This window comes from Cinclus cinclus, chromosome 1 (assembly GCF_963662255.1).
Source record: "Cinclus cinclus chromosome 1, bCinCin1.1, whole genome shotgun sequence".
In the NCBI taxonomy this organism is placed as follows: Eukaryota; Metazoa; Chordata; class Aves; order Passeriformes; family Cinclidae; genus Cinclus; species Cinclus cinclus.
In genome coordinates, this window is record NC_085046.1 from 123,245,922 (window position 1) to 123,271,781 (window position 25,860).

At 39.0% G+C, this 25,860-nt stretch overlaps 1 protein-coding gene across 4 annotated transcripts in view; it reads right to left on the reverse strand.

The window, feature by feature from the left end:
- Positions 1–25,860, reverse strand: part of TPD52 (tumor protein D52) — a 121,445-nt gene that overhangs the window by 58,011 nt on the left and 37,574 nt on the right. For 3 of the 4 annotated variants that reach the window (XM_062489814.1, XM_062489832.1, XM_062489823.1), the window contains 2 exons: positions 25,310–25,358; positions 22,845–24,186 (listed from right to left, as the gene is read on the reverse strand). In XM_062489814.1, coding sequence (XP_062345798.1) covers positions 24,070–24,186; positions 25,310–25,358 — 166 coding nt within the window. In that variant the 3' untranslated portion in view covers positions 22,845–24,069. Of the gene's footprint in view, positions 1–3,766; positions 3,949–22,844; positions 24,187–25,309; positions 25,359–25,860 lie in introns of those variants that run through there. The other variant, XM_062489803.1, reaches the window with a different exon arrangement.

Below are 25,860 nucleotides of genomic sequence, written 5' to 3' on the forward strand. Positions count from 1 at the left end.
TTGTTGGCAAAAAATGCAAATTCAATAAAACATTGAAGTCAGAGTGTATCCAGAAACATATTTACTAATTGTAGTATATATTTAATAAGTACAGCATATAATATATGTGATCTTGAAATTGTAAGGGCAATAAATACTTCTGACACAGTAAATAAACCCCAAATAACAAAATTATACTGTTATTTATAATCAAATGCATCCATGCCTGACCCCAGTGAGCTTTTACCAACAACATATCTGATCTCTAACTAACCCAATGCGTTCTTCCAATCTCACTACCATCAATGCTGATAAAAAAATGTATTTTCTGCAATTCTATGAAACCGATGTCCAAAAAAAAAGGAAAACAATCAATGAAAACCATACAAAAATACCTAGTTCTTCAAATGTTTATTCAATTTAAATTAAGGTTTCTTTTCCTTAAACTCTACAGTGTTTTGTTAGGGGTTTTAGTTTGAGTATTTTGGGGTTTTTTAAAAGATGAAATTTCTTTTAGAAGAGCTGAGGGAGAAAAATGTATTTATTTAGCTACTTCGAATTTTCCAAGTCAGGGACACTTTTTTTTTTTTCAACTACTTTTTTACCCAAGACAGTCTTGGGGGTGAAATCCTTTCTTAAGGCCACAGAGTGGTAGCACTACAGGGCCTTTCACCTGGACATTCCAAAAAAATCACAACTGTTAGGAACAGGACTGAGCATCTCAAAAGAACAAGTTTTACACTGAAGAACCTTTTGTTTCTTTTCAAATAAAACTGTAGCATTTTCAAAGAACACAGGACATCATACAAGAAAAAGAAAACTGTATTAAAATATCGTGAAAATAGTTGAGTTCTACTGAGGAAAAAGCCAGATGACCAAGGAAATATCAAAAGTACATCCTCAAGAGATATCTCTTTACATAAATGGTAAAAGATTTCTTGCTACTGCAATTTTTTTGTAAATTCAGGTAAATTTTAGAAATTCCAGTTCCAGAAACACAATTAATTGGAAAAAGTTGGCAAGAATTATTTAAATTATTGGCTTTCTTATTTAATTATTTTTATTTAGAGGATTAGATCTTCTAAATAGTATTTAAACACTTAAGTAGTCTGAGAAAAATTCAGATTTCTAGTATGAACTGAGGAGAAAAGGGATTTCAATCAATCACCTACATCTCAAATGAATGCTTGAAGTCATTTGAATATAAAGTAGCAACACTACTATATCCTTCTGCCACTACATCCTCAGCGTTGTAAATGTTGCCTCTACTATTCTGGGAACTACTGCCTTTAGTACCAAATTTAATTTTATTAAAAATACTCAGGCTGTTAAATTCCACCTCTCCACTCCCACTCAAAAGCACTGAGAAGGAAGTATAAACAAGTTTTATAGGGATCTCCTTGTTTTTATCATTATAAATGGCAGCCAAAAATATAACTGGCCGAGATCTTCTCAGCCCTAGGCTTATGCTACCAATGTTCAGTGGACAACTGACTCTAAAGCACCTGCTCCAACAAGAGCTTTCCTGGACCTCATCTTCCCCTGTACCTCTGCAATGTGCACCACAAGGAAAGGTGTAAATTACTGAGGGTAAGATGAGAGCAAAGAAGGAGTGGACAGATGCTTGTTTGTCTGTGAGCTTTTTAAGGAAGACATCTTTCATTCCTTCTGCCCAGTTTGTCTTGCCATCTCAGTATTCCAGAGCATCATGATAAAATAATAACACCACACAAGGAAACAGCAAGTGGTAGGTTCAGCATTCACAAGATAAGTGAATCGTAGTTAGGGATTTGAAGATAAACACTCCCCAAACCTGGGAAGAACCGTGCAAGCAAACATGGGTCAAGGCAAAGAGGCTGCAGTGGAAGCAAGAAAGGGACATGAGAGCATGAAGCCTTGCTATGAATCATGAAAGGAGGTAGTTCAGAGCTATGGGCCAAAATTGGAGGAGACTAACCGAGACTCATGGTGGGTATCTGCTGTGGGCAGTATGATCACTAAGAGGGAGTGGATGAAGCTTCCCTCAAACAACCAGAAGCCACCTCATGATTGCAGGCCTTCATTGTCACAGGGCACTTCAAATGTCCTGATGTGCATTCAAGCAGGAACAAACATAGAGAGGAGCAAGCAATCAGAGTGAGTGCCCGGGTGACAGTCTCGTACCAGAGGTGCCAGACAATCCAAGTAGGACAGGTTTTCTGCTGGACATGTTACACACAAGCAGGTAAGAACTGCTTGGGAATGCGATAGTTGATGTCAATCTCAGCTGCAGAGACTACCAATGAGAGCTTCCATGCTGAAGGAAAGTGAGAAAGGAAAGCAGAAGACAGATCTAGGCTTCAGGACAGTAGACTTGGGGTTATTCAGGGTAGAGAAGCTGTCCTGACAAGAAAGAGTGCCCAGAAGACATCAAAAATCTATAAGGACAAACCCCTCAATGCTTCACAAGGGTCTTTCCCAATGTGCAGAATGAGCAGGCCTGGCAGAAGGCTGGTGCAGCTGAACAGGGAGTTTCAGTCTGAACTCGACCACAAAACCAAACAAAAGGTCAGAGACTGAGACTGATATAGAAACACTCCTCAGGCATGCAAGAATGGGACTGGGAAAAGCAAAGTTAATCTTGATTTGGAATTAGCAAGAGATGCAAACAGCAACAAGGCCTTTATCACTAGAGTAGCAGCAACAGACTAAGAAAATCTTTGCCTGCTGCCAAATGGGATGGGCATAAAGGACTCAGTTCATCCTGGGACATCAAACACATTTGCTCTGAAAGTCACAGACCTGTCAAAAAAAGAAGCTAAGTATAAAAATGCTCTGATAAAATACTATCGTGGACTTGCACACAAATGTGTGCTTATTTCTGTTAAATCTCCTTTTGTTAAATCAACTATTTCAGAACTGATTATCACTATCATTATATTTAATGTTTCAAAGACAGTGATGGTGCACATTAACAAAGACACTCCTCCTCTCTAAAGGGAAACAGAGGGAAAAGAGATGGACTAAAATCTTCTAATGTTATGAATTCGAAAAGATGGTGTTTTGCCTATGTATTAAAAAATAAGCATTAAAGCGATCTGGAGACAAATGAAATATGCAAGAGATCTTTGAATAATACATAACTATAAGGTGCCAAAGACAGTTTAGAAAGCTTATAAATGCTATTTCCACTAGAATTCATTGCTTTCTTATCTTTTAGCTCTCTAAACACTGTATTCCACAGCACAACTGTTCTAGTTCCACCACAGTTGTTCTACTTCAGGACAGAGTGAAACTTGACACCAAAATCTATATATAATCACCTGCTACAATATGGAATATTTGACAACATTAGCACTGATAACCTGCTATGAAAAGTACTATCACAAAAAACATGGAAACTCCCCAGTACATCACCTCGTGCATCTATGCTTAGCAGAGACAACTACTGTCTAAGAAGACTGCTTACATGGGACTGAAGTTCCACAAATTCCCAAGTATTTTAATAAACAGTGGTTTACAACTATTTCCCTTTCTTTTTTCAGTGACTAAACACCTAGTAACTTCCTTTGGTCACTGTAAACTGGAATAATATAGACAGCAATAACGCAAACATGAAAAGGATTCTGAATTCCAGACAATGATGAGCTATGCAGATCTGTTCATGACCATATTTTCCATTCTGCACAATACTTCAACTTCCATAGTTTATCCAAGGTCAGACCAGAAGCTATTCAAGTCCCTCTAGCTCAGCATTTCAGGATGTCATGCACAGATATCAATCACCTACCATAAGTTCTCTACTTACGTTCCATCAACTTCTGGTCTTTTGCACACACAGTGAAACTTGCCACCAAAATCTATGTAAAGATCATCTTCTACAACATGGAATATTTGACCAATGACAATTTTATCTTTGGCAGGCCCCATCTGAATTAAAGGAGAGCGTCTCAACATGGATGCAAAGGATTCCGATCTCTCTGAAGGAACCTACAGATGAATAATAAAAAAGAAGAAAACATTTCACAAAACATGTTGTCTGAAGGAGGAATTAAATTAAATTTTCAACATACAAAAAAGGCTTCATTCACTGAATTGCAAGTAAAGATTTCACATGTTCATCACATTTCTAGCAAGACTTCTAAGGAAGCATCTGGTACCTTTCTCCAACTCCAAAACATTAAAGGTAAAGCTTTCATTAATTCCGTCAAAGAAAAGCATAACACTGTGCATCTCCTGAAAACATCTGCCAGTTCTACTACTGGTTAGATAAGTTAATTTAAAAATGCATTTCAAATGTAGGAGATAGTCCCAAATAGAATACCTCTCAATTCTTTGTTATCTCCTCAGTGAAATCCAAACCTGAACCAGTACCTTGCAGTTATTCATGCAACTATTTAACATGAATAATATTTAAGTCTTTATTTTAAAGAATAAAATTATTTTGCAAAGGCAGCAAAAGTAGAAAGCATGCACAGGATGGATCTAACATTAAAAAAATAAAATGAACCATCACTTCTCTCATTTTTCACTCTACAAAATCAAAGTAACTATATAAACAAAAAGCCAGTTTCTTCTCACAGAGCTTTGGAAAAATGCAAGAACATAAACCTTCCTGCTATGCTTCACAGAGTGAAAGATCTCTGTTCTGCAACCTGAGAAAACTTACTATCCCAAGATTACCATTACATGCTGGGCGAAAATATCCAGTTATATTAAAGTGAGACTCAGTCTCCCACATGCTGTCCTTGATACCCCAAGTATGACCACTTTTCAAGACTGTCACATTAGAAATGCAATTAGCAAGAAAAGCTACTTGCCAGGAACAAATGAAAAGGGAGAAGCATTTTGGAAGCAACACATACCCAAAAGTGAATCTAAGGAAATTATTTTATAGATGGCTAAATAGATTTTAAAAATTAGAACCTATTAATTTTCCCCACATTTAGTATAATTAATTGATAATAATACTTTGTGCAAGATTTCAAACTGTTTCAGAACCAGGAAAAGAACTAAACTGAATAATCAAGCAATTAAAGGTTCAGAGCTCTGAAGGCTTCAACAACACACTTTCCCATTGACTGCTTCAAATGGATGCTGAAAATCCATCTACATTTTATATGAACAGAAAATAATGCCATCATTTTCCACTGGTACTTTCGGAAGCTTTTATTCTTAGAGAAGTCAAAACAAGAGACAGCTTTGAATTCCAGGTCTGCTGGAAGACATAAACAGCATGGATTGTTCTGACAGGACAAAGCCTCAGGAATTACAAGCTAGAGATCTGACACCTGGTACATTTGCTGCTTTGGAAACAGGAACTGTTAAATGCAGCATCCCAAGGACAAGGGCTGAAAAATGAGCAACGTGCAAACGTGCACACAAACCACAAAAAGAAAGCATCTGGCCATGGTAAGCCACAAACAGAGCAGTAGGATCTTACATGGGAAAGCTACTACCATATAGGGTTCCAAACAAAGTATTGTTTGAATTTCACTATGCATTCTAAATTTAAATACATGAAAATTAATTACACAGGATGCATTTGTAAGTGCACCAAGAAAAAGATGTAAAATGCTGGAAACAGTAAGAGGACATATTTAAATGTGATTTATTGTATTCATTAAGGGGACAGCAGAAACTTTTAAATCAGTTCATAAACCATAAGACAGAAATAAACACTTCAAAATTAACATCCCCCCCAAAATGACTCTCTCTGGGCAGAGGATTGCAAATCAATGTTCCTATTGAAATACCAAAACCTGTTTCAAGGGAAATTAAGGCACAAAAAAATGCAAAATTCAAAGGTCTTCCACAGAAGGGCAGGACAGCAACACAAACTCAGAATGACAAGGACTACTATCATATCATTCCAGATTATTTTAAATTATTTTTCATTGCAAGGCAAACTAGTAAGAAAATTGGTCAAGAAAAAAACAAACAAACAAACCAACACAACCCTCCTACAACCCACAAATAAAAAAAAACAAACAAAAACATTCACAATGGTAGGATGTTATAATTTACAGGGTAATAAACATAAACTCCACAGCTAAATTCGTATCTTGGGTAAAGAGCAGCTTTGTTTTGACACTTCAACAGGAGATGAGGAGGTCCACCTATGGTTTGAACTAATTTAAACAATGCTAGTTGAATCACACACTACAACAGATGATCCATACCACCAAATGAACTGCCTTTTCTTACATGTAGATCATTTGAACAAAGCCTGAGCTAGAAGAGAGGAGGATCAAGAGACCTTCTAAGTTTGGTCTGAAGGAGATTTTCCTACATTATCTACATAGATGTCATTAGCAATGACATCTGAACACACCGGGCAACACTGAGATGCTTTTTGCTAAGCAGTTCATACAATTCACAGTAAATCAGCAATTACACTCATCAAATGGCATTCACCTCATTCATGCTGACTTCATAAAATGGCACACTCGGTAGGGCTCTCTACACTAAAAAAAAAAATCTCACAGCACTTGATGAAGATGAGTACACTAATATCTTATGGATTTCCTGTTTTCATCACCTAAAAATGGTCCCTAGCAGGAAAAAATACAGATGAAAAATCTGCTATGTGCAAACTTGCCTGTGAAATAATCTCTGCACACAACAGACAAATGTTATCTTTACACACTGACAGATGTGCTCATTGCTTACTAGAAACAGATTAAAGTAAGATATAGATGATAATATAAAAATAATTTTTTTGCCATTCTTCATTGTGGACAGTTTTCCAAGATGCCACTGGAAATCCGTTAGAATCCTATCACAGGCGTGCAAGTCTGCAGCACTCACTATTCTGCATCCTGGAGAGGAATTTCTCAAGAGCACAAATAGCTGATTTATGTATACAATAATCCTCAAGAGATGCCATTAGTTGCTGCCATCAAGGACTCTTTTGTGGACATTCTAGAAATAAAGTGAGATAAAATGCAGCATTTTCTCCCATTTTCTGCATAACCTACAGCAGATCTCATTAAAGAGTAATTTATCTCAAGCATTTAAAGAGATTTAATGACATTTTGAGTGCTTTCCTCTACAACTTCTAAATCTCCTTAACTGGATTCTCCACAGTAGCATTACAGAAAAACAGTAAGACTGTACAGTAACAGGGCAACACACTTTATTAAGCACTCTACTTTTCTGATTCTCAAGGAGTACTGGCCACGCAGCTCTGATGGATGATGCATTGATAATGTGTCAAGTCTCAAAAATTGGAGACTATTACAAAATGCAGAAGCACAAATGACACATTCTTTTCAAGTACCTAAAGTATAAAGGCTTTTTTTTTACACCCCCCTACACTCCTTAAATGACAAATCTGTTTAATTTTCCTTCTAATTTCCAGATTTTAAAGTGTTTTTTGTATATTTTTGGATACCAATCACTTTCAGCATGCATAGTTCAATGAAAAAACAGCAGCTCTTTCAGCAAGAGAACTTTCCAAGATGATACATACTAACCACAGAGTAGGAAAAGTCCTAGACTTAAACCCCAGTAGGACCCAAACAAAAGAAGCAACTCCAATGGAGGAATGCAACATACTATTTCTGGAGCAAAGCCTATGACTGTACAAGCAGGGTGGCCCTATCCCACCCACTGAGCAAAATATCTGAAAACCCAGGCTACGTGCTTTATGTATGCTTGCAAAGGCAAGTAGAATGCACACTGGAATGTGAGAGATATGGATGAGAAGAGATGGGAGACTGGTAATCTGATTGCTACAATTAGGGGGTAAATGACATATTAACATCAAGCAGCATGCAAAGAACACAACCCTCTGCAACTATCAAACTGCTTTCCCTCAGCACTGTCATCAATAGCTAGACAGACTTTTCTGTTCAAAGTCAACTACACAAAACAACAAAATGGAAAAACCAATTTGCAGTAATAAGTTAGTGTGAATTCTCAATAGCTAAGGGCCCAAATAGCTTGGATACCCAAAACAGGACTGGAAAAGGCCTTGAGCAATCTCAGCTAAGCTCATCCTGCTTGGAACAAGGGATCTGAACAGATAACCTCCTGAGATCCCTTTCAATATATACTATTTTACTTAGGAAAGATGACTAAAGCCTGCTATAAAGAACATTTAAAAAACAAAACCCAATATATTAAGCTGCCACTGAAAAAGAATATATTGATAAGGCACTTATTTCAACAAGCAACCTAAAAAATTCTACTACTAGCTCAGCAAAATTTAATTTTCCATACCTTATAACTATTGGAGGTGTGTACTGCTGTCTAGATATAAACCTAAATCCCAGGATTGTTTTAAGTGTTGAAGGCATTATTAGAGTAATGGGTCATAGAGATTCATGCTGTTTATTTACCAAATTTCTCTCTTATTGCTTTTTACTTGAATGCAAAAAGCTGTATTTAAGTCAGAACTGCATCATGCAAAAGAATATCATCTTAAAGACAGCAGGACCAACTCTATATCACAAAATCCGACATCCAACAGTTAATGGCCTTCCATCAAGAAGCACTGCCAACTCATGAACTCTCCTGAATTTACCAAAGAATAACCACCAGGCTTTGTTTTCACCAGCACAGTTTCCCTGCCATTGAGGTTATCCCAAGAGACAGCACTGAACACTCATGAGGAGCACCATGTGACTACAGTGACTGAAATTTCAATATACAAGCATACAAGCAATTGCATCTCAAAGAATTTTCTCTAGGTGCTGCATTCTTTTTATACATTAAACTCTTTGTTCCAGTGCTGATGAGTCCTTACTGAGAAGCTCCATGTATCTTATTCTCATCTCAGAATATAACCACTCAAACTTCTGGCATCATACCTTTAACTCATCTCAGGGATGAACAGCTCTCAGTCTCCCTCCCGACCAAGTAAGTTCATTCATGTAACTTCTCTACCTTCAACTTTGAACATGTTCACAACTTTGTGCCTAGCAGTAACCAGTGATTCTTAGAGCTCTCCTAAAGAAAAAAAAACTCTGGTTCCCATATTAGTAGGAAAGAAAAGTTTAGGGAAAAATACTTTTAAAGTGTAAGAGCTGACATTAACATTTACTACTTACTTACTCGAAAAATACAACAAACCTCTAGTACATGCCTAAGGTATATTTGTGAAAAACCAACTAAGCTTTGAATATTCAGGCTCATTCCACTGTATAGCCATTGTCTACCAAGAGAGCATTCCCACTAAACCTGCACAGCTCTCCACACCTCAAGCAGTCACAGACATTTTGTCTCCTCTTCTAAAATAATTCTGCACTGGGCAAAACATCCTGCACTGCCCAACTTGTGTCTCTACCACTTGTACTTCTACCCAAGGGACAAGGTGACACATAATTGTTCTTTTTCTTCCTCCAAATTTTTTAAAACCTGTCCCACAACTTAGATAAACCCTGAAATGCAGAAAACACCATCAGTAACCATCTCAGTATACAGTGCCACCTACAGTATTATCCAACCTACTCCTCTGGAGAAAATTTGTGCCTACAATTATTTTTTCAAACAACACAAACCATAGCTCTGCACCTACTTGTTTATTATCAACAGATATAACAATAAAGAGTAAACAAAAAAGAGGAACAAAATCTGATAAACACTTGTACTTGCAATATACAGTACATGACTTGCTTGTATTCTGTAGTACATGGAAGAACAGGTTGCCCAGAGAAGCTGTGAATGCCCCATCCCTGGAAGTGCTTAAGGTCAGGCTGGACAGGGCTCTGAGAAACCTGGTCTAGTGGAAAGTGTCCCTACCCACAGGAGGAGGGTTGGAACAAGATGATCCATAAGGTTCCTTCCAACTCAGGTTATCCTATGATTCTGTGAAATCAGAAGTCTAAGATGAAATATAACTCAGGAGCATCTTTTGGACTTGAGTATGAACAGTAATGCAAAGACAGGAACTACCTCTCCTCCATCTCTATTCTGGCATTTCACAACTATTGAAAAAGTACCAAATTACTTGTTATCCTCTTATTTGCCAATGGCATTCATCTTGTGCAGTATTAAGGAAGACAATCTGCAAACTGCTCATTAATATATGCCACTCTTACATGGACAACATACACATTAGACACCAGCATGATGCCAGTGATTTTAAAATTTAGAAAGCTATTTTAGAATTTTTTGAAGACGAATGTTTAATTCTACAACACCTACCAAGGCAAATTTTAAAATACTATTATTTTAAAACTCCAAATATTTATGGATAAAACAGACAGGTGAAACTACGAACAGAATATAAAACAGGAAGATTGGATTAGGCAGAGCTGTATAAGAATAAACAAGGACACAGAATTTACCTAGCATACACATAACTAAATACAAAGCCACAAAATTCACCTGCTAATGCTCATAAGTAACAGCACATCATGCCACATACAGCACAGGCACGATTGTAACCAAAGACAGCATGAACACAGAGTTTATTCTTTGAAGTCCACTGTCTGTTTTGCATTTATCCTTCCAAGAATACATCTCTTTTTCCTCCCAAATGAGTGGCCTGAGGTTTTGTTCCATTAAAAAATATATCAAAAAACTGAAGTTTATGTTGTTTCCCCACAGATTCAATTTACAACCCGAAGCGGGCAACCACAAAGAGAGGGAACATCTCTTCAGTTTCCTTTAAACAAGAGACTTTTCCACTTTAGTCTGTATAAAAAGATTAAAGTGAAGAACTTATTTAAGCTTCTTGTTACCAAAAGGTTTTGAAGACTAAATACCAAACAAAGCTTAAATAAAACCAAGATTGGTATTATTTAATAAAACTACTGAAGGGAAAATAGTCCAAACAGAAAGCATAAAACAAGGATTTGTGATTCAAAGCAGTTATTTAGGGAAAAAAATAAGATTAATGACTGCAAAGTCACAAACAAGAGCTTAGAAAGTAGTCAAGGAGAAAACTGGAAGCTTCCCTGCTAAATATTTACAAGATATACAGATATATATAGATATATATACAAGATATTTATAAAAAACTTCATATGAATTACTTCCTGTGCAACAGTTGGTACAAGGCCAAATTTCCATGAATACAGCACTTCCCCACCAACTAGCATGTTCTGAATTCTATAAGAGAATTATTTTAGTTATAAAGATTCCAGTCTAATATTAATTAATATTGACAGGCCAGTAGAAGAAACAACTGTGTAACTAAGAGTTCCAGCAGACACCATATGCCTTCATTTCTTCCCAGTCTGAGTAATGATTTGAATTGCACCATCAACAGTAGCAAACTCCTAATTTTATAGTTTTGAAATAAATATAGATAGTATCTGTACGCAACTTTTTAAAGGTAAGTTTTGAAAAAAATAGGAGAGGGGAGAAGAAAACAGAACCACTTTTTAATAAATTGTGGTACTACAAAAGTGATATTCAAGAAGAACACAGTGAGCACCAGAAGATTTTCCTGCAAAACTGGAGCATTTAGAGGGAAAAAAAAAATCATATTTTATGATTGGAATAAGCAAGGTAAACAATGGTTTTTTGCCTATAAGAGGATGAGGAAAATTGACTGCTATATATTCATTCCTTATTAAATTTTTATTAACTTTCAAAAACTTTGCATACTTTAGGTTTCAGCTGTCCAGAGTTATTTCTTATCAAAATTTTAAAACTGCAAGCACCCCTAAAGGACAACCAGAAAGCAAAGCAAACTTCTTCTGTTTCAATCAAAAGAGGAACATCCATACATTCTCCTCAGCACAGTGAAGAAATATGGTTTTATTTTAAAAAACAAACCCAACAAAAGTCATCAGCCAAAAAGGCTGGAAGTAAGAAGCTGAAATGAGGCATTTAACCATCCCTTGATGAGAAGCAGTAACTAAGTGTTTTGGCAAAGCATCACTCCAACTTCACTTCAGATATTAAGATTTTTGGTGGATTTCAGATTTTATTGTTAAAGCATAATAGTATTTTGTAAAAAAAACCTCATGAAAGCCCTGAATCCTTGTTTTTGTTCATACTTCAGGATTAGGCTTTAGGGAGCACAGAACTCCACTCTCACTGCTAATTGGAAGGCAAAATCTCATAGTGCCTGCTGCATACGTGTGCTGGAAGTCTCAAAGTCCCAGCATACCTGTGAGCATACAGAACTGAACTCTCTGAAGAAGAGCACCCTGTCCCCTGTGGAATATCTCAGACAGCATGATCTACTCCACAATCCTTCCTTGCAGCTTGGACAAAACAATCTGACAGTACTTTAAACCTCAGTTTTAAACCAGTGAACTTAGAGCTGCTTTTGCCACTTCATTTGAAATCATCTAAGCTATAAGCACTGGAATATGTAGAATATCCTACTTAGTTATCAATTTAGACCTAAATAAACTACAATAACACTAATAAAAAGCCTCTAGGAAATCCCATTTAGATAGTTACATTAACTGAATATCCAACTGCCCTGACAAGGATCCCAATGCTCCCTGCCATTGGCAGGGACATCTGCCACTGGACCCAGCTGTTCAGAGTCCTGTCCAACCTGGCCTTGAACACTTCCAGGTATGGGGCATCCACAGATTCCTGTGCCTCACCACCCCCACCATTCTTCCTTTTGTCCAACCTAGATCCACCCACTTCCAGTCCAAAACCATTACCCCCATCATTACATGCCCTACTAATAAACACTGAGAGAGACTTCTTACTTTATGTTGGAAGTACACAGAAAGGTCCTCCCAGATCCTTGTCTTCTCCAGGCTGAATAACTCCAACTCTCTCAGCTTGTCGTCTTCACAGGAAGGGTGCTCTAGCCCTGCAATCATTTTTGTGGCCTCCTCTGGACTTGCTCCATCTTGCATATACTGGGGACTCCATAACTGGATGGAGTACTCCAGGTGGGGTCTCCCAAGAACAAAGGGTATTTATCAATTTTTAAGTCCACTAATTGGAAAGACACACTTGCTAGGGTAAATGCAAAAGTCTCTGGCTGACATCCAGTGCCTTATGTCAGTCAAAGTCAGTCTAGATGGCCCCAGTGATCATTTCCAGCCTAAAAATCAACAGTCTAAGCTTCAGTAACATAAGTACATGTTACACTTCCAACAATACAAATACCATTCAAACCATAAAACCTTCTGGCACATAACTCCTAAAAAAGAAATATAAGAACTGTACTGCTTCACTGACTTCTACCTAGGAAGAACTGTAACTAATTAAGGAAGAGGCTACTGCACAAAAATATCTACAGGGGTATTCTGAAATTCATGTAATGAAGGAATAAATTATTTTTACGGAAGAGTATCTTAATTTTGTCCAAATTACAGTTCCTGTTTACCAACCTTTCTCATCTTAAAAAGAAAAAATATTGAGAATACTAAACTCCAGTTATAACAAAAACAAGATTATTCATATTTAGTAGCATTGTCCAAAGGGAAGCAAACACAGTTATAAAAGTTATAAGGGTTGTCAGACTTGGCAAAGAGCATTTTGCTTGACTACAGACACTAATGTTAAGCCAACTTCCCATAGTGAAATTATACATTTTTTAAAAGTGTTTAAAAATAATATCTTGATTGCAGATTAAGAAAGGATTACACTTCAATTTTAAAAACAACTAAAGTTTCACCATACACTACTTGATATAAATTTATGTTCATTAACAACCTTCCATCAAGCTCCATACTTTGGTACTCACTGCAATGCTGACTGATGAATACAACATATTCCAAACCTAGCTTATTTTTGCATACAGAACAACTTCTAATTAAAAATATCTCAGCTGTGCAGAGAACACATGATATGCTTGAATGTATAGATTTGTATATATACTTCCCTCATAATATTGAACAACGTAATACTGCGAACTATGTACATTTTAAAAAGATATGCAAATAAAAATTAACCAAATACATACAATAATAAGCCAGTAAGACACCATGGTCAAAACTACCTTTGTCTCTCATAATTACACTTTTCATGAAGGATTGTGTAGATCTCAAAGGAAAAAAAAAGGAATCACAAGAATAGGATTTGAGCGCTGTGCCTAATATTCAACGGGTTCTCCTGAACTGTACTTTTAGTATCAGAACTTCTTTGTTGTCTAGGAATCTCCATTGATAAAGCCATTTGTAATTTTTTTTTCTATTTGAAGAGGGGTATTTCTTAACCTTATCACTGGGATGCAGTATACAAACTCTTCTTCAACTCATGAAAGAGCATAATTGTTCAGAATATTTGTAAACACATTTAACTTACCAATGCCTTACTACATGCTACTAACTCAAGTGTAGCAGTACTGTTCACAAAAAAAATGTCAATTTTCTCAGTTAACAGACTAATCTCATATGTCCTACAACAAATATTGTGCTATCAGAGTAAATGAAAATTAAGGGGAATTTTTTAGTCAATTATGGGTATCTCTGCCCATTATCAGAAGAGTCAAAGGTTTACACTACTGTGTTTGAGTCTGGGTGTTCTGCTATTATATACAGTGACACACATAACTAAAATTTAAAAACATAAAACGTGACTTTATGTAAGTATGTTCTTAGGAGGAATAGCATAAAACATGAGAGGACATCTGGGGAGGGGAAGGCCAGCACAGCTGTATCACAAAAATTAATCATCTGCTGCTTCTATACCCTTTTTTGAAACCTTTTCATCAATCAGCTGCCCATTTAAAACCAGAAAGTCATATTCCTTACATACTGTAATGCTACCCAAACCACCAAAGCTTACCCAACAAGTCTTAGAAATGTACAATCTGCTGCACTGGCTGACTCAATATCAGCTTCTTTGTGTTTGTAGTAAAAGGAAGGTTTTCCATCTATCTTCACATTGACTGGATACACAGCAAAGAAACTGCAAAACAAGACTTTCATATAGAATTTCAAATGCAGCTTTGAAAATATGCTGTTGCCTAGCCAGGTGGATCATTTACTAAACAACGCTGAGCTCAGACTTTATTTCACAACACAAAATAGCACAGAATTTGGTCACAATAAAGCAGCTTGTTTTTCTTGAAATTAAGTAACTTCTATATAGAATTTAAAACGTGAAGTATTTATCTATGTATTTCTTTCAAGGATAACTTTATAGCAAGCAAACAGAACATTAGCATCTAAATCACAGAAAGTAGGTGAAGCTACTGCAATGGATTATGACAAAAAGAAAATCTAACCAGATGAGCACAGAGAGTCCTGAGAACAACTTTTGAGCCCAGTATCTCCTTTCTCCATTTATCACTACCCTGCTCTTCCAGGCACTTTTTTTTTCCAGGTTCCTGGGGGACAAAATGCTGTTTTCAATAGTCATAACAGAAGAATAACCAGGATCTCCCACCGCAACGGGATGTAAATATCCTGTTGATAATAGTAATCAATAAGAAAGGATTTCAATTCCTATTTAACTGTCACATCATGGTTACATGCACCTTCTTCCAGGTATCTCACATGCAGTCAATCAAGTCTAGGCAGCTGACATGCACTTCCCTTTCTCCATGATACTGGCAGTCCCAAGTTTGATTTTGGGGATTTCACTCTGACAGCCAGTCACCAAAGGCTACCTATCACCTACCACTCAGGACCTCCAGCAATGCAAAAGCAACCACTCACCAACCTAGAGCTATCTGAAGTAGCAAGTTCCAGAGACAACTCCTCCAGAGCTGCAATCTTCATCTTCCTCAAGTCAACCAAGGACAGAGGGCCCAGGGCCTTCCCACATGAATTTGTGTCTGAGTACACGGCTGTGATAGGTAGCAGTGGCATGTTACTGGACTACAATTAAGTCCTCCAGAGGGGCAGCACACATCATTCCTCTGTTGTCCAACATCAGAAGTCCTGTCTACACCCTTTCAGAGTGTTGCTCCAATACCGTGTGAGTTTTACAAAATACTGTCATGCAAGCCCTTCTGTCACAGACAAAGCAGGTCATCTGACAGACCCAGCTGTGCCTTCAGCTGGGACAAACCCAAGTCAAAACAGACACGTTTTGGTGCCTCAGCCAGAGCATTCATGAGACAGAACTGCTTCTTCATAGAGGTCAAAAGAAGAACAAACAGGTTCATCCCTACTTTAATATAAACCAGCATTTCAAGCAGATCCAGCTGAGAGGATGCTGAGAAGGCTGTCCTTATTTAGCACGAACCTGAAAGCACCAGGACATGTTCACAGCATAGCATGAGCACACATAACCCAAGTTGCTCAAACAGAGAAGTACAATCTGACAAAGCAAATCAAGTGAAACTTCCAGGTGAAGGTTACTCACTCAAGATCCCACAAACCCCAAAATTGGCAAGTCCCTCTCTCTTAGTCAGCAGTTTCCAGCACTTGAATGCTGGCCAGAAGATAATCCAACTAAAACAGTGACCTCTGTGATTAGCATATAGGTTTTATAAACTGCTTTTATATTTGTAAGCAAACAAAGAATATTATTTATGTTATTTACTAGCACTAGCAAAGCACTCCAGTCACACAAAGATTATGGGTATACTAAGAAATATTACACTATGAAAATTACAAGTGAAAATTTCACTAAATATTAATCAGCATTTTTGCTCTCAAATAATTGCAACTTCAGGAAAATCATCTTCTAAATGCTAACTTAGGAGGGAAGACAGATTAAGAGAAATATTTCCAATAAATTATTAGACGAAAATAATGCTAAACTTTTTTTACTGTTTGGTTTCAAAACATCCAGTGTCACATATTATTTTAATCTCAGGATGCCCAGATACTGCCCAAGCAAGACAACTACACATTCTTTATAAAAACACCCATGTAGCTTTCAGAAATTTAATACGTTCCTTTTAAATTGTCACTTCTGTGTTTTAGTTTTAATTTCTAAAACATAAACAGATAAACCAGCTCTTTATATGGCCTATGAAAATATTTTTTCATTTTCTTTCTTAAAGAATACTGATACTTTATTTTTTAAATAGTAACATTTAAACACACAGACAACTTCCTCAAATTTACTAATCCTTCCAGCAAAGAACCCATGGCTAAGTTAATTTAAAAACACGTATGTGTCTGGAAGAATAATTTCTAATCTCTCTCTTTCAGAAATTAGATATTACAATGTACTATACCAATCCAATCCTTTCTATCTGGACTTTAGACAAAATCAGTTACGTTTCTTCTTAATAGATGCTTTCCCTACAAACACGGTATTCAAGGAATAAAATAGGAAATTCCTCAAACGTGCTGCTTTTGCTGCGACATCTGGAAAGAAGAGGTGCCCTCTGCTGTGCCGGGCAGGGATGTTCAGGGATGTTCATCCCTGCCCGGTTGGGCCCAGCAGCCTGGCCGAGCCAGGGGCTGAGATCCCTCCTTCTGAGCAAGGACAACTTTCTGCTCCTCTCACCAGTCCCTGACGTGCACTTAATGGTTGTATCCTGCTACTCTCACAAGAAAAAGTCCCAACAGAGCAGCCTCATCACACTGTGACACACAGAGTGGATTAGCAGCAAAGTTCACTTAACGATAGCCCATTTCTACCTAGAAGGCCGCTTGACAAACTTCGCTCATATTTGACTACTTAGTTCACAGTGAAGAAAAAAAGGTGCATTTATTCTTAATTAGAGACTTTATTCTTACATTTTCTTCAAACTTTGGTAACTGAGCTAATAACACAAAATAACATTTATCTACCTGTATTAAAAATCATCTCATCCTTCCTAAAGACAAGGTTTCCTATTTTACTAGACAAGCAGCTTTAATCCATTAAAGAAGGTAACACTTAAAGCATTTGGTCCTTCTAAAAGTTAAGCAATTCCATAGAGGAAAAAAACGTATTTTAAACCTGTCTTTTTTTCTTCGTGGTTTATAATGCAAGATTTAAATACAAAAATGAAGAAGGGAAACACAGTAAGAAGGTAAGAAGTGAGTTGCCTGCTGTAGACAGCTATCATGTGGGTTTATCAGGATATCTGGCTTATCAAGTTGCTACCTCTTCAACAGTTTTAATCAACATTTAAGTGCCTTGCCTGTAAGTTTCACTATTTACAAAACAGTAACAACAAAACTGGAAACTGAAGGTGAAAGCTAAAACACAAATCCAAACCCCTAAAAGATTACCAACACAGCAGAGACACCACCAGGCAGCTCTGAGGTAAGGTCAGCAGCACACATTGCTGCAAAAAAAAAGCTTAAAGAGCCACCTAGGAAAAATAGCATCACCATGCTTTTTGAATCATCTGAACACAAACACATGACAACATGCCCACTTATCAAAATTAGTTATATGTGCCTAAACTAAGCCATTGCCAACCAAGTACCAGCCAGTTCATCCCATTTCAAAAATGAAGGAACAACTGAGATAGAAAACCCATAAAAGAATATTATCAAGCCTCTTCCCGAAAGAAAGAGAAACACAAAGAATCCAAACACCACCTCTGGCTCTTACAGGATAAAGCACAACAAAAGACAGGCAGCACTTGTCAGCTGAGATAAGGAACACAAGTTTTCCTCTGACTGTAGCTCAGGTAAGGGAAGAGCAAGACCCTATTCCTCCTGCTTCAAAGAGCAGATCCTGCAGTTGCTGGGACCCCAGGAAGGGACTGCAGCTAGAGCCACCACACACTCTCCTGAGAGAAGTGTGTCATCCCCTTAGAGGATCTTATCAAAAGAGCTTCTAAATATTTGAGTTTTCCCATTAGCAACCAGTGCATCCTACCATAAGCATTACCCAGCTTTACCAAAGTAGCATCACGGTTGCTCCCAGCTGTGGAATGTTTATTTATCACATAATATACTTTCTAGCAAAGTGGTGATAATGTGATTTCAAGAAAACTACACAAAATGAACAGACTACACTGCACTCAGATCCCTTTAATTTCCCTCATTTCATGCCACCTTCTACTGCTAACTCATTCTCACCCAAGCCCACCCCCTCTTCAGTAAACTCCTCAAAGACCAATCAGTGAATAAATATTAATCCCACTCAGACTCACTGAGCACTACCTGGGCTAAGAACAGCATGAAAGTAGACTCATGATAATCTTCATCTCATTATTATGCTTTGAACATCACTAGGCACTGCAAAGCAAGCTACTTTCCTTCTTCTGGTTCAACTGAAAAAGTAGCTCAGTACAGTGTACAGAAATTCAGAGTTGAGGTCCAGATATTCATTTTAAAACTCTATTTTGATTTCTAGTAATGCATTATTTGTATTTGTGTATGCAATTCCACTTGAAAATGATGTTGTGAATACAATGTAACATTTGAGTTAGTTAAGAAGTTTTAAAGGCTTGATAACAATTCATTTACAGATAGAAAGAGATTATATAGATAGAAAATAATGTTTCCAGGATCTCACTTCAACAGAAAAACAAAAAAGGAAAAAAATTAAAATCCCAAGTCCCCAAAGTAGCATTCAGTATCTGCTACAGCTACATAAGTGATTCTATTCCTAAACTCTACTGTGGACATCCCCTTGGACACCACCTGAGCCCCTGGGCTAGGCAAACCTTTGATCTTTGCACAGACAGCCTTGCCAGAGTGGATTTTCAGTGGAAAACAGAATGTTATAGATTATGCAGTAATTTGGGATATCAAGTCGTGGATTCAGTGACAGGCATTTCCAGCTCTACACTCGTGGTACCAAGCAAATCCTGTCATAGTAATTCACAGCCTTAATCTCCACATCCTACTGAGCACATTTCAAATAATCACAGATACAGGTGTGATCAAACAGAACAGAAAAAGGTTACCAAAAGATGATGACTGTCAAGGATAAACACCAGCATGGAATCACTTCCACCTGAGGAATAAGCAAAGGTCAGGGATTTTCAGTTCAGAAGTGATCTTCTGGAATATGTCAGTACACACACAGAGCTTTATTCTGTTTCTGCTAACAGGTACTGTCACAGTCTGTGGGAAAAATCAGCATGAGAAAACTGAATGCACTGCTAGAGAAAGTGATGGTCAATCATAAAATCTCTACATTTATTTTACCACTCACTCTTTCCCAAGTTCCATTCACGCACATTCCCATACTCCTGGATTTCCAACAAGCATCTGGAGAAAACCAATTTGGGTACAAGGAGGAAAGCTGCCAGCTATCAAAGCCTCACCACACCTCTGCCATTATTCCTGTTTGGCAATGGTGAACTAGGTGTTGGACAAATCTTTTACACCTTTCGGGAGCCAACAGCTGTAGACAGGGTGGTCTTTGCTCTAGAATTCTACTTACTGCAGCCTCAATAACTAGCAGACTACTGCTCATCAGCTCTCTGTCCGTGACTGATTCATGGTGGAATAACAGGAAAACAAATAGCATGTAAGATATGGGACACAATCCTGTAACACTCCTTGCACACTTCAGGAGCAGGGTCTGCTCCTGACGAATCATTCAGGCTGCAGCTTACCAAAATGCAGGCACAACATCCTAATTTTACAGCCAAGGACAGCTTCTCAGAGAACTGTGTGTTTTCACAACAACATGCAGCATCCTTTCAACCCTTGTCCTCATGTTTCTTATGCTGACTTCACACACATGCAATTCTACAGGTGTTTCACTCGTAAAAGCCTTTTTATTTCCTCTAAAAGTCTCTGGAATACTGGTTTAACAGGTCTTTGATCTGACCCAATAAAAGCATTAAGAGATTTTCCACATCCTCCCTGCCAGCCTGTAAAAAGCCAGAACACAGCTTTGTCCGTGCTGCGGTACTTTGCAGTCTAGACAACCTAAACTGCTTGCATGCTTTCTACATTACATTTTTGTAGGAGCATCTTAAAAAGAAGTATGACCTGTTCGCATTTCTGCAGGCTATTTATTTTATTATGCAGACTGAAATCAGAGTTGTTAGGGTTGGAAAGGATCTTTGGCCATCATCCAGTCCACCCCTCCTGCCAAGGCAGGGTCACCTGCAGCAGGTGACACTGGAATGTGTCCCGGTGAGTTTCTGGGTTTTGAATGTCTCCAGAAAGGGAGACTCCACGATAGAGCCTGTTCCAGGGCTCTGCCACCCTCAGTGCAAAAAAGCTCTTCCTCGTGTTGAGGGGAAACTTCTTGTACTTCAGTATATGGACACTGCTTCCTATCCTGTCGCTAGGCACCACTGAAAACACTCTGGCACATCCTGTTGGCACTTGCCTTTCAGGTATTTACATGTATTGATGAGATCCCCTCCCAGTTTTGTCTTCTTCAGACTGAACAGGCCCAGCTCCCGCAGCCTCCCCTAGTAAGAGAGATGCTCTAGACCTCTCATCTCTCCAGCCTTCCGCTGGTCCCTCTCCAGCAGCTCCTCGTCTCTTTTGTACTGAGACCAGAACTGGACACAGCAATCCAGATGCGGCCTCTCCCCGGCTCGATCCCCTCGCGCCCTCACCTGCCGGGGGTCGGAGCCCGCGGTGCCGCTGCCCGGGCGCTGCTCCGTTCGCTGCGGGGGGGTCCCGGCGGCTGCCGGCGCCGCCCCGCTGCTCATGCGGACCGCGGGCAGCAGCACCCGCCATGGCCGGGCCGCGCGGCCCCTCAGCGCCGCCGCCATCATTGCCTGGGGGCGGTACCTGCGTCCCGCGCGCAGGCGCAGCGCGCCGGGCTGAGGCGGCCGGCGCCATCTTGGGTGAGGGAGGGCGCGCGCCGTGCTGCCCCCAGGCGCCAGGGAGTGGAAAGGAGAGAGCGCTGGAGCTGCGCCCGGGAACGGGGTGGGGGGTGTGGACATCCAAGGGGAATTTCTTCACAGAACAGGCACATTGCGAGGTGCGGCCCAAGGAAGGAGTAGAGGCACCGTCCCTGAAGGTTTAAGGAAGGACTGGACTTCACAGAATGCCCGAGAGCATTGTCCAAACCTTTCCTGAACTCTGCCAGGCTTGGTGCTGTGACCACTTCCCTGGAGAGCCTTTTCGGTGCCCGAACACCTGCTGCGTGAAAAACCACCTTCCTCTACCCAACATGAACATTCCCGGACACAGCCTTGTGCCATTCTTTTTGGAAGCCTACCCAGTACCATGGGCGAGTTGACAAGGTGCTGTTCGGCCATAGGTTGGACTCCCTGCTCTCAGAGGTATTTTCCAGCCTAATTGATTCTGTGATTACCACACCAGCCTTGAAAGCAAAGCTTCAGTGGTCACAGTGGCCCCAAAGCCACCTCCACACAAGGAAAGGAAGGCGTGGGCAGAGGAAGATGCAGCAGAAGCTCCTGGAGTGTAATGATATATTACAATAAGATGACTGCCATGTGCCCCCCCCCCCCCCAAAAAAAAAAAAAAAGTCCTTCCTTTAGAAAACAGAAAGCTCAACTCTGCACCTCTTTGTCAGTTAGATAAATAAATAAAAGACCCATCCAATAAATAAGGATCATGTTCCTGGAAAAACCTGCTCTAACTAGTACTGATCTAAAAGAGGAAGAGCTCCATTCTCTCTCTCCAATTCATTCAATGCTCTATTCCTTTGTTAAGGTGGAGCTGTCAGAGGCTGAGGGAACATAACCTGTTTTCTGAACTTCATGAACCAGGGCAGTTTAATTTTAAATAGTGGCAGAGCACTGGAACAGGCTGCCAAAAAAGGTTGTCGATTCTCACTCTCTGGAGACATTCAAAACCCACCTGGGCACACTCCTGTGCAACCTGCTCTAGAGATGACCCTGCCTCGACGGGGAGTTTGGACTACATGAACTCCAGAGGTCCCTCACAACCCTAACAATTCTGTGATTTGTAATTTTATGTAAGCCACTAGAAGGCAACCTAGGTTCAGTCTTCTCTAGAAACGCCAAGCTCAGCCATGCAGATTCCTGGCAGTACAATACTATCAGCACTTCTTTGAACCACACTTAAAGGACTGTTTCAATTAGAAATAAAATTATTGACATTATCCTCCATGTTCACAGGACAGTACATTCCTCACATACACTTTTATTAAGCTTCTCACATGAAATCAAGCATACATTCTGACATGCTAGCAAGGTTGTCAGGAGACAATTTTTTTCCTCCAGACACCTGTGGCATTTGAAGCTTCATGGATTTCACACAAATGTAGCAAAACTTGTTTCCAGTTCTAAGCATGGTGATAAAATGTTCTAACCATGTGGCATAAACACATGAAGCACAAGAAATTTGAGGAATACAGCAGACAAAAAACATGTAGGAGGACACATATTTTAGGAGAGCTATGCTGAGCAATGACACTGTGCACCTCTCAAAACAGACTTCTGGGGTCAAGAACAGGGGTGTTGCTTGAGGTACAGGCCTTAAATACATTAAAAAAAAAGTAAGATGGTCAAGCAGATGTTTTCAGGGTTCAGCCTACAAGGGAAACAACATTAGGATATAGGAGCAATTCTCTTGATGACTAAAAAAAGAAACATTTCTGGGGTCAGGCTTATTCTTCCATTCCATGCTTTGTTATTGTGAATGTGACACCATCACACGTGAATGAAGATGAACCTATTTGTGTCTGGTCAAATGTTCAGAAGAGTGTTATCTTACCACAGTGACATCCTGTACAAAAAACAAGATTGAAAATGTTATGCTAACCGAACCAAACCAGCACTATGAGACATCTTGCTTCCATCTGCCTTGGACAGAAGTTTCCAAGGTGGACTATGCACAGACAGACACGTAAGTTTTACATGTTCTGTGTTACCTATCCACACCTGCTATGAGGAACACATTCATAAGACAGTACATTCCTACTCATGTGTGATCCTGCCAAAACTTGTGTAAAGCCTGTTGAAACTGAAGTTCTTTCTTTAGTTGGGAGTGATCCTTCCTCCTGGTGGTCCAGACTCCTAGTCCAGTGTCCCTTGCAGGCAACACTAAATTGAAACAATCACAAGGGAGCGAAGTAATAAGCTTCAGTTTGGCAGCAGCAGTAGATTCATAAGGATTAAGTTGAGCAATAGTTATGGACTGAAGTTATGTATCCGCAGTATCTGTACAATATAGTTAACTTCTCAAAAGAGTTTTTTCATTGCTATATTTTAAAGGTTGTCTTCAAATTACAGGCAAGTCCTTTAAATGCTCGAAAGGCATAGAAACTCCCCTTCCCACACAAAACCCCAAACAATGTATTTTAGTTTCAAAAATATTTTGAACCCACAAACAAGTTTGGTATCACTTGATCAGGTAAAATAACTACGTGCTAAATAAAAGCACATCTGGTGGAAAGAGCGCAGAGAATGTTACAAGTGTGCTTGGTTTCTCCTTGCAGCATCTGGCAGTGAGTAGCAAGACTGAGGCAGAAATCTCAGTGGGTCTCTTCCTCTGTCTGTTCTGCAATAGTTTCTGTGGCACTGGCATTGGCAGCAGAGTTGAGAACTTCTCCGAAGTCTCCTCCAGCAGGTTTGTTTCCTCCAACTTTAGACTAGAACACAGAGAGAGCCCCAACAAAGCAGAGTAGTTACTTGACACACCAAACACGCTTAACTGTACAAAGCCAGTACATCTGCGTGAGTTTAATAACGCTCTTCAACAAAGCAGCTTTTCTAAGTCTAGGAGACCTCCACAATAATCTTAAAACAAATCTCTACAAATCTGTCAGGAAACATGCACCAGGAGATTAACTCAGCAGTCTCCCTTTGACTTAGAGATACACGAAGCAGTCCTTATTCCAGGGCTGATTCCAGAGCCCGAAGATTGACACACCCTCAGTTACAATGGATAAAGGTATGCAGCCTTTCAAGCCATGAAGTCTTTAGGAAATTCAGAGTTAAAACTCACTACTTTAATTCTCAATAAAGAACTTCAGACAATTTTGAGTCTCAACAGCAATTCCCCAGCTCTTTAGAGGAGCACAGCAAGTATTTTACCTTTTCCAGGTAACATGTTTACCTTTTCACTTCACTCTGCAGCATACGCTCTGTGGGACTGCAGGGGTGTTAATGTTAATTAGATGCAAGAGAAGGCCTAGTTCCCCTTGCTAGCATTTACATGCTTCTCATCCAGACCAGCGTGCTCAGGAGAAGTCAAATCTGGTTCTGATTACACAGATTAGTTATTTTTAAAGTGAGTTTTTGCCTGGAGAAGTTATTGATGGTTGTTTCTGACACTTGAGGCTTTTGGCAGTAAAGTTAAAATTAAAGGTGCAAAGGCCTTCTGTCTTTTATGCCAGAAATGGGAGGTGTATCCCAAGCTGCTCTCCTGTGCAGGATACTAGTCCCTAGAAAGGCATGAAAAACAGCCTAGACAATTTTGGATACCTAGTATTAGGTATTAATTATTTTGGATAACTAATACTAGCTGTTTGTGCAGGTTAGCTGGCTGTTAGTTCTTCTAAAGACATCCTCCTGTATGAGGTACAGGCAGCCCATTATCGTATTTGCAAATCATTAGGCAGAGAAACCATTTCCACAGCACTTAAAAAGACCTTCATCCAAGTACCTCTTCAACAGTTCACCAGTAACTAAAAAATAGGCTATCCAGAATCCACTCGAGTCTTCTCCACGTCCACAGCTCCACAATCACCAAGGTGTTTTAGAAATTCTTACCTTGAAGTTTTCAACTTTTTCCTCAAAGGATTTGAAAGTAGGAGAATTTCTATTAAAATTAAAAAAAAAAAAGGAACACAATTAAAACCACATCTAGTTAAACTATAAACATCACAAAACAAGCAGACAGATGCTTTTTCCCAATAGCAACATGAGATTAGTTAGAGGCTCTTTCCTTGTTTGAAAGATAGCCTAAAAATAGTTTACATCTGGCTCCCCCAACTACTACAAAACTAAAATTCAGACATACTCAAATTGCAGGCTCACTTTCATCTTTGGCATCTAAACATTACCAGGTCCAGTGATAGGATCCTTCATATCAACATGGAAGGGAGAACTAGGAAGCATTTTAGGTTTAGCTTATTATTCCCAGTCATTTCAAACATGTTTCTGGCTTAAAGCATTTGTTCAGAAAATCTTAGTCATCACTTCTGGTTAGCCTATTACATTATTGCTGAAGAGAGCTCATCAGAGTTTTTTCACTTTTTATAGGAAAACTAGTTAAGTTTACTTTCCTACATGTTCAATAAATAAAACATGGTTCACAGTGG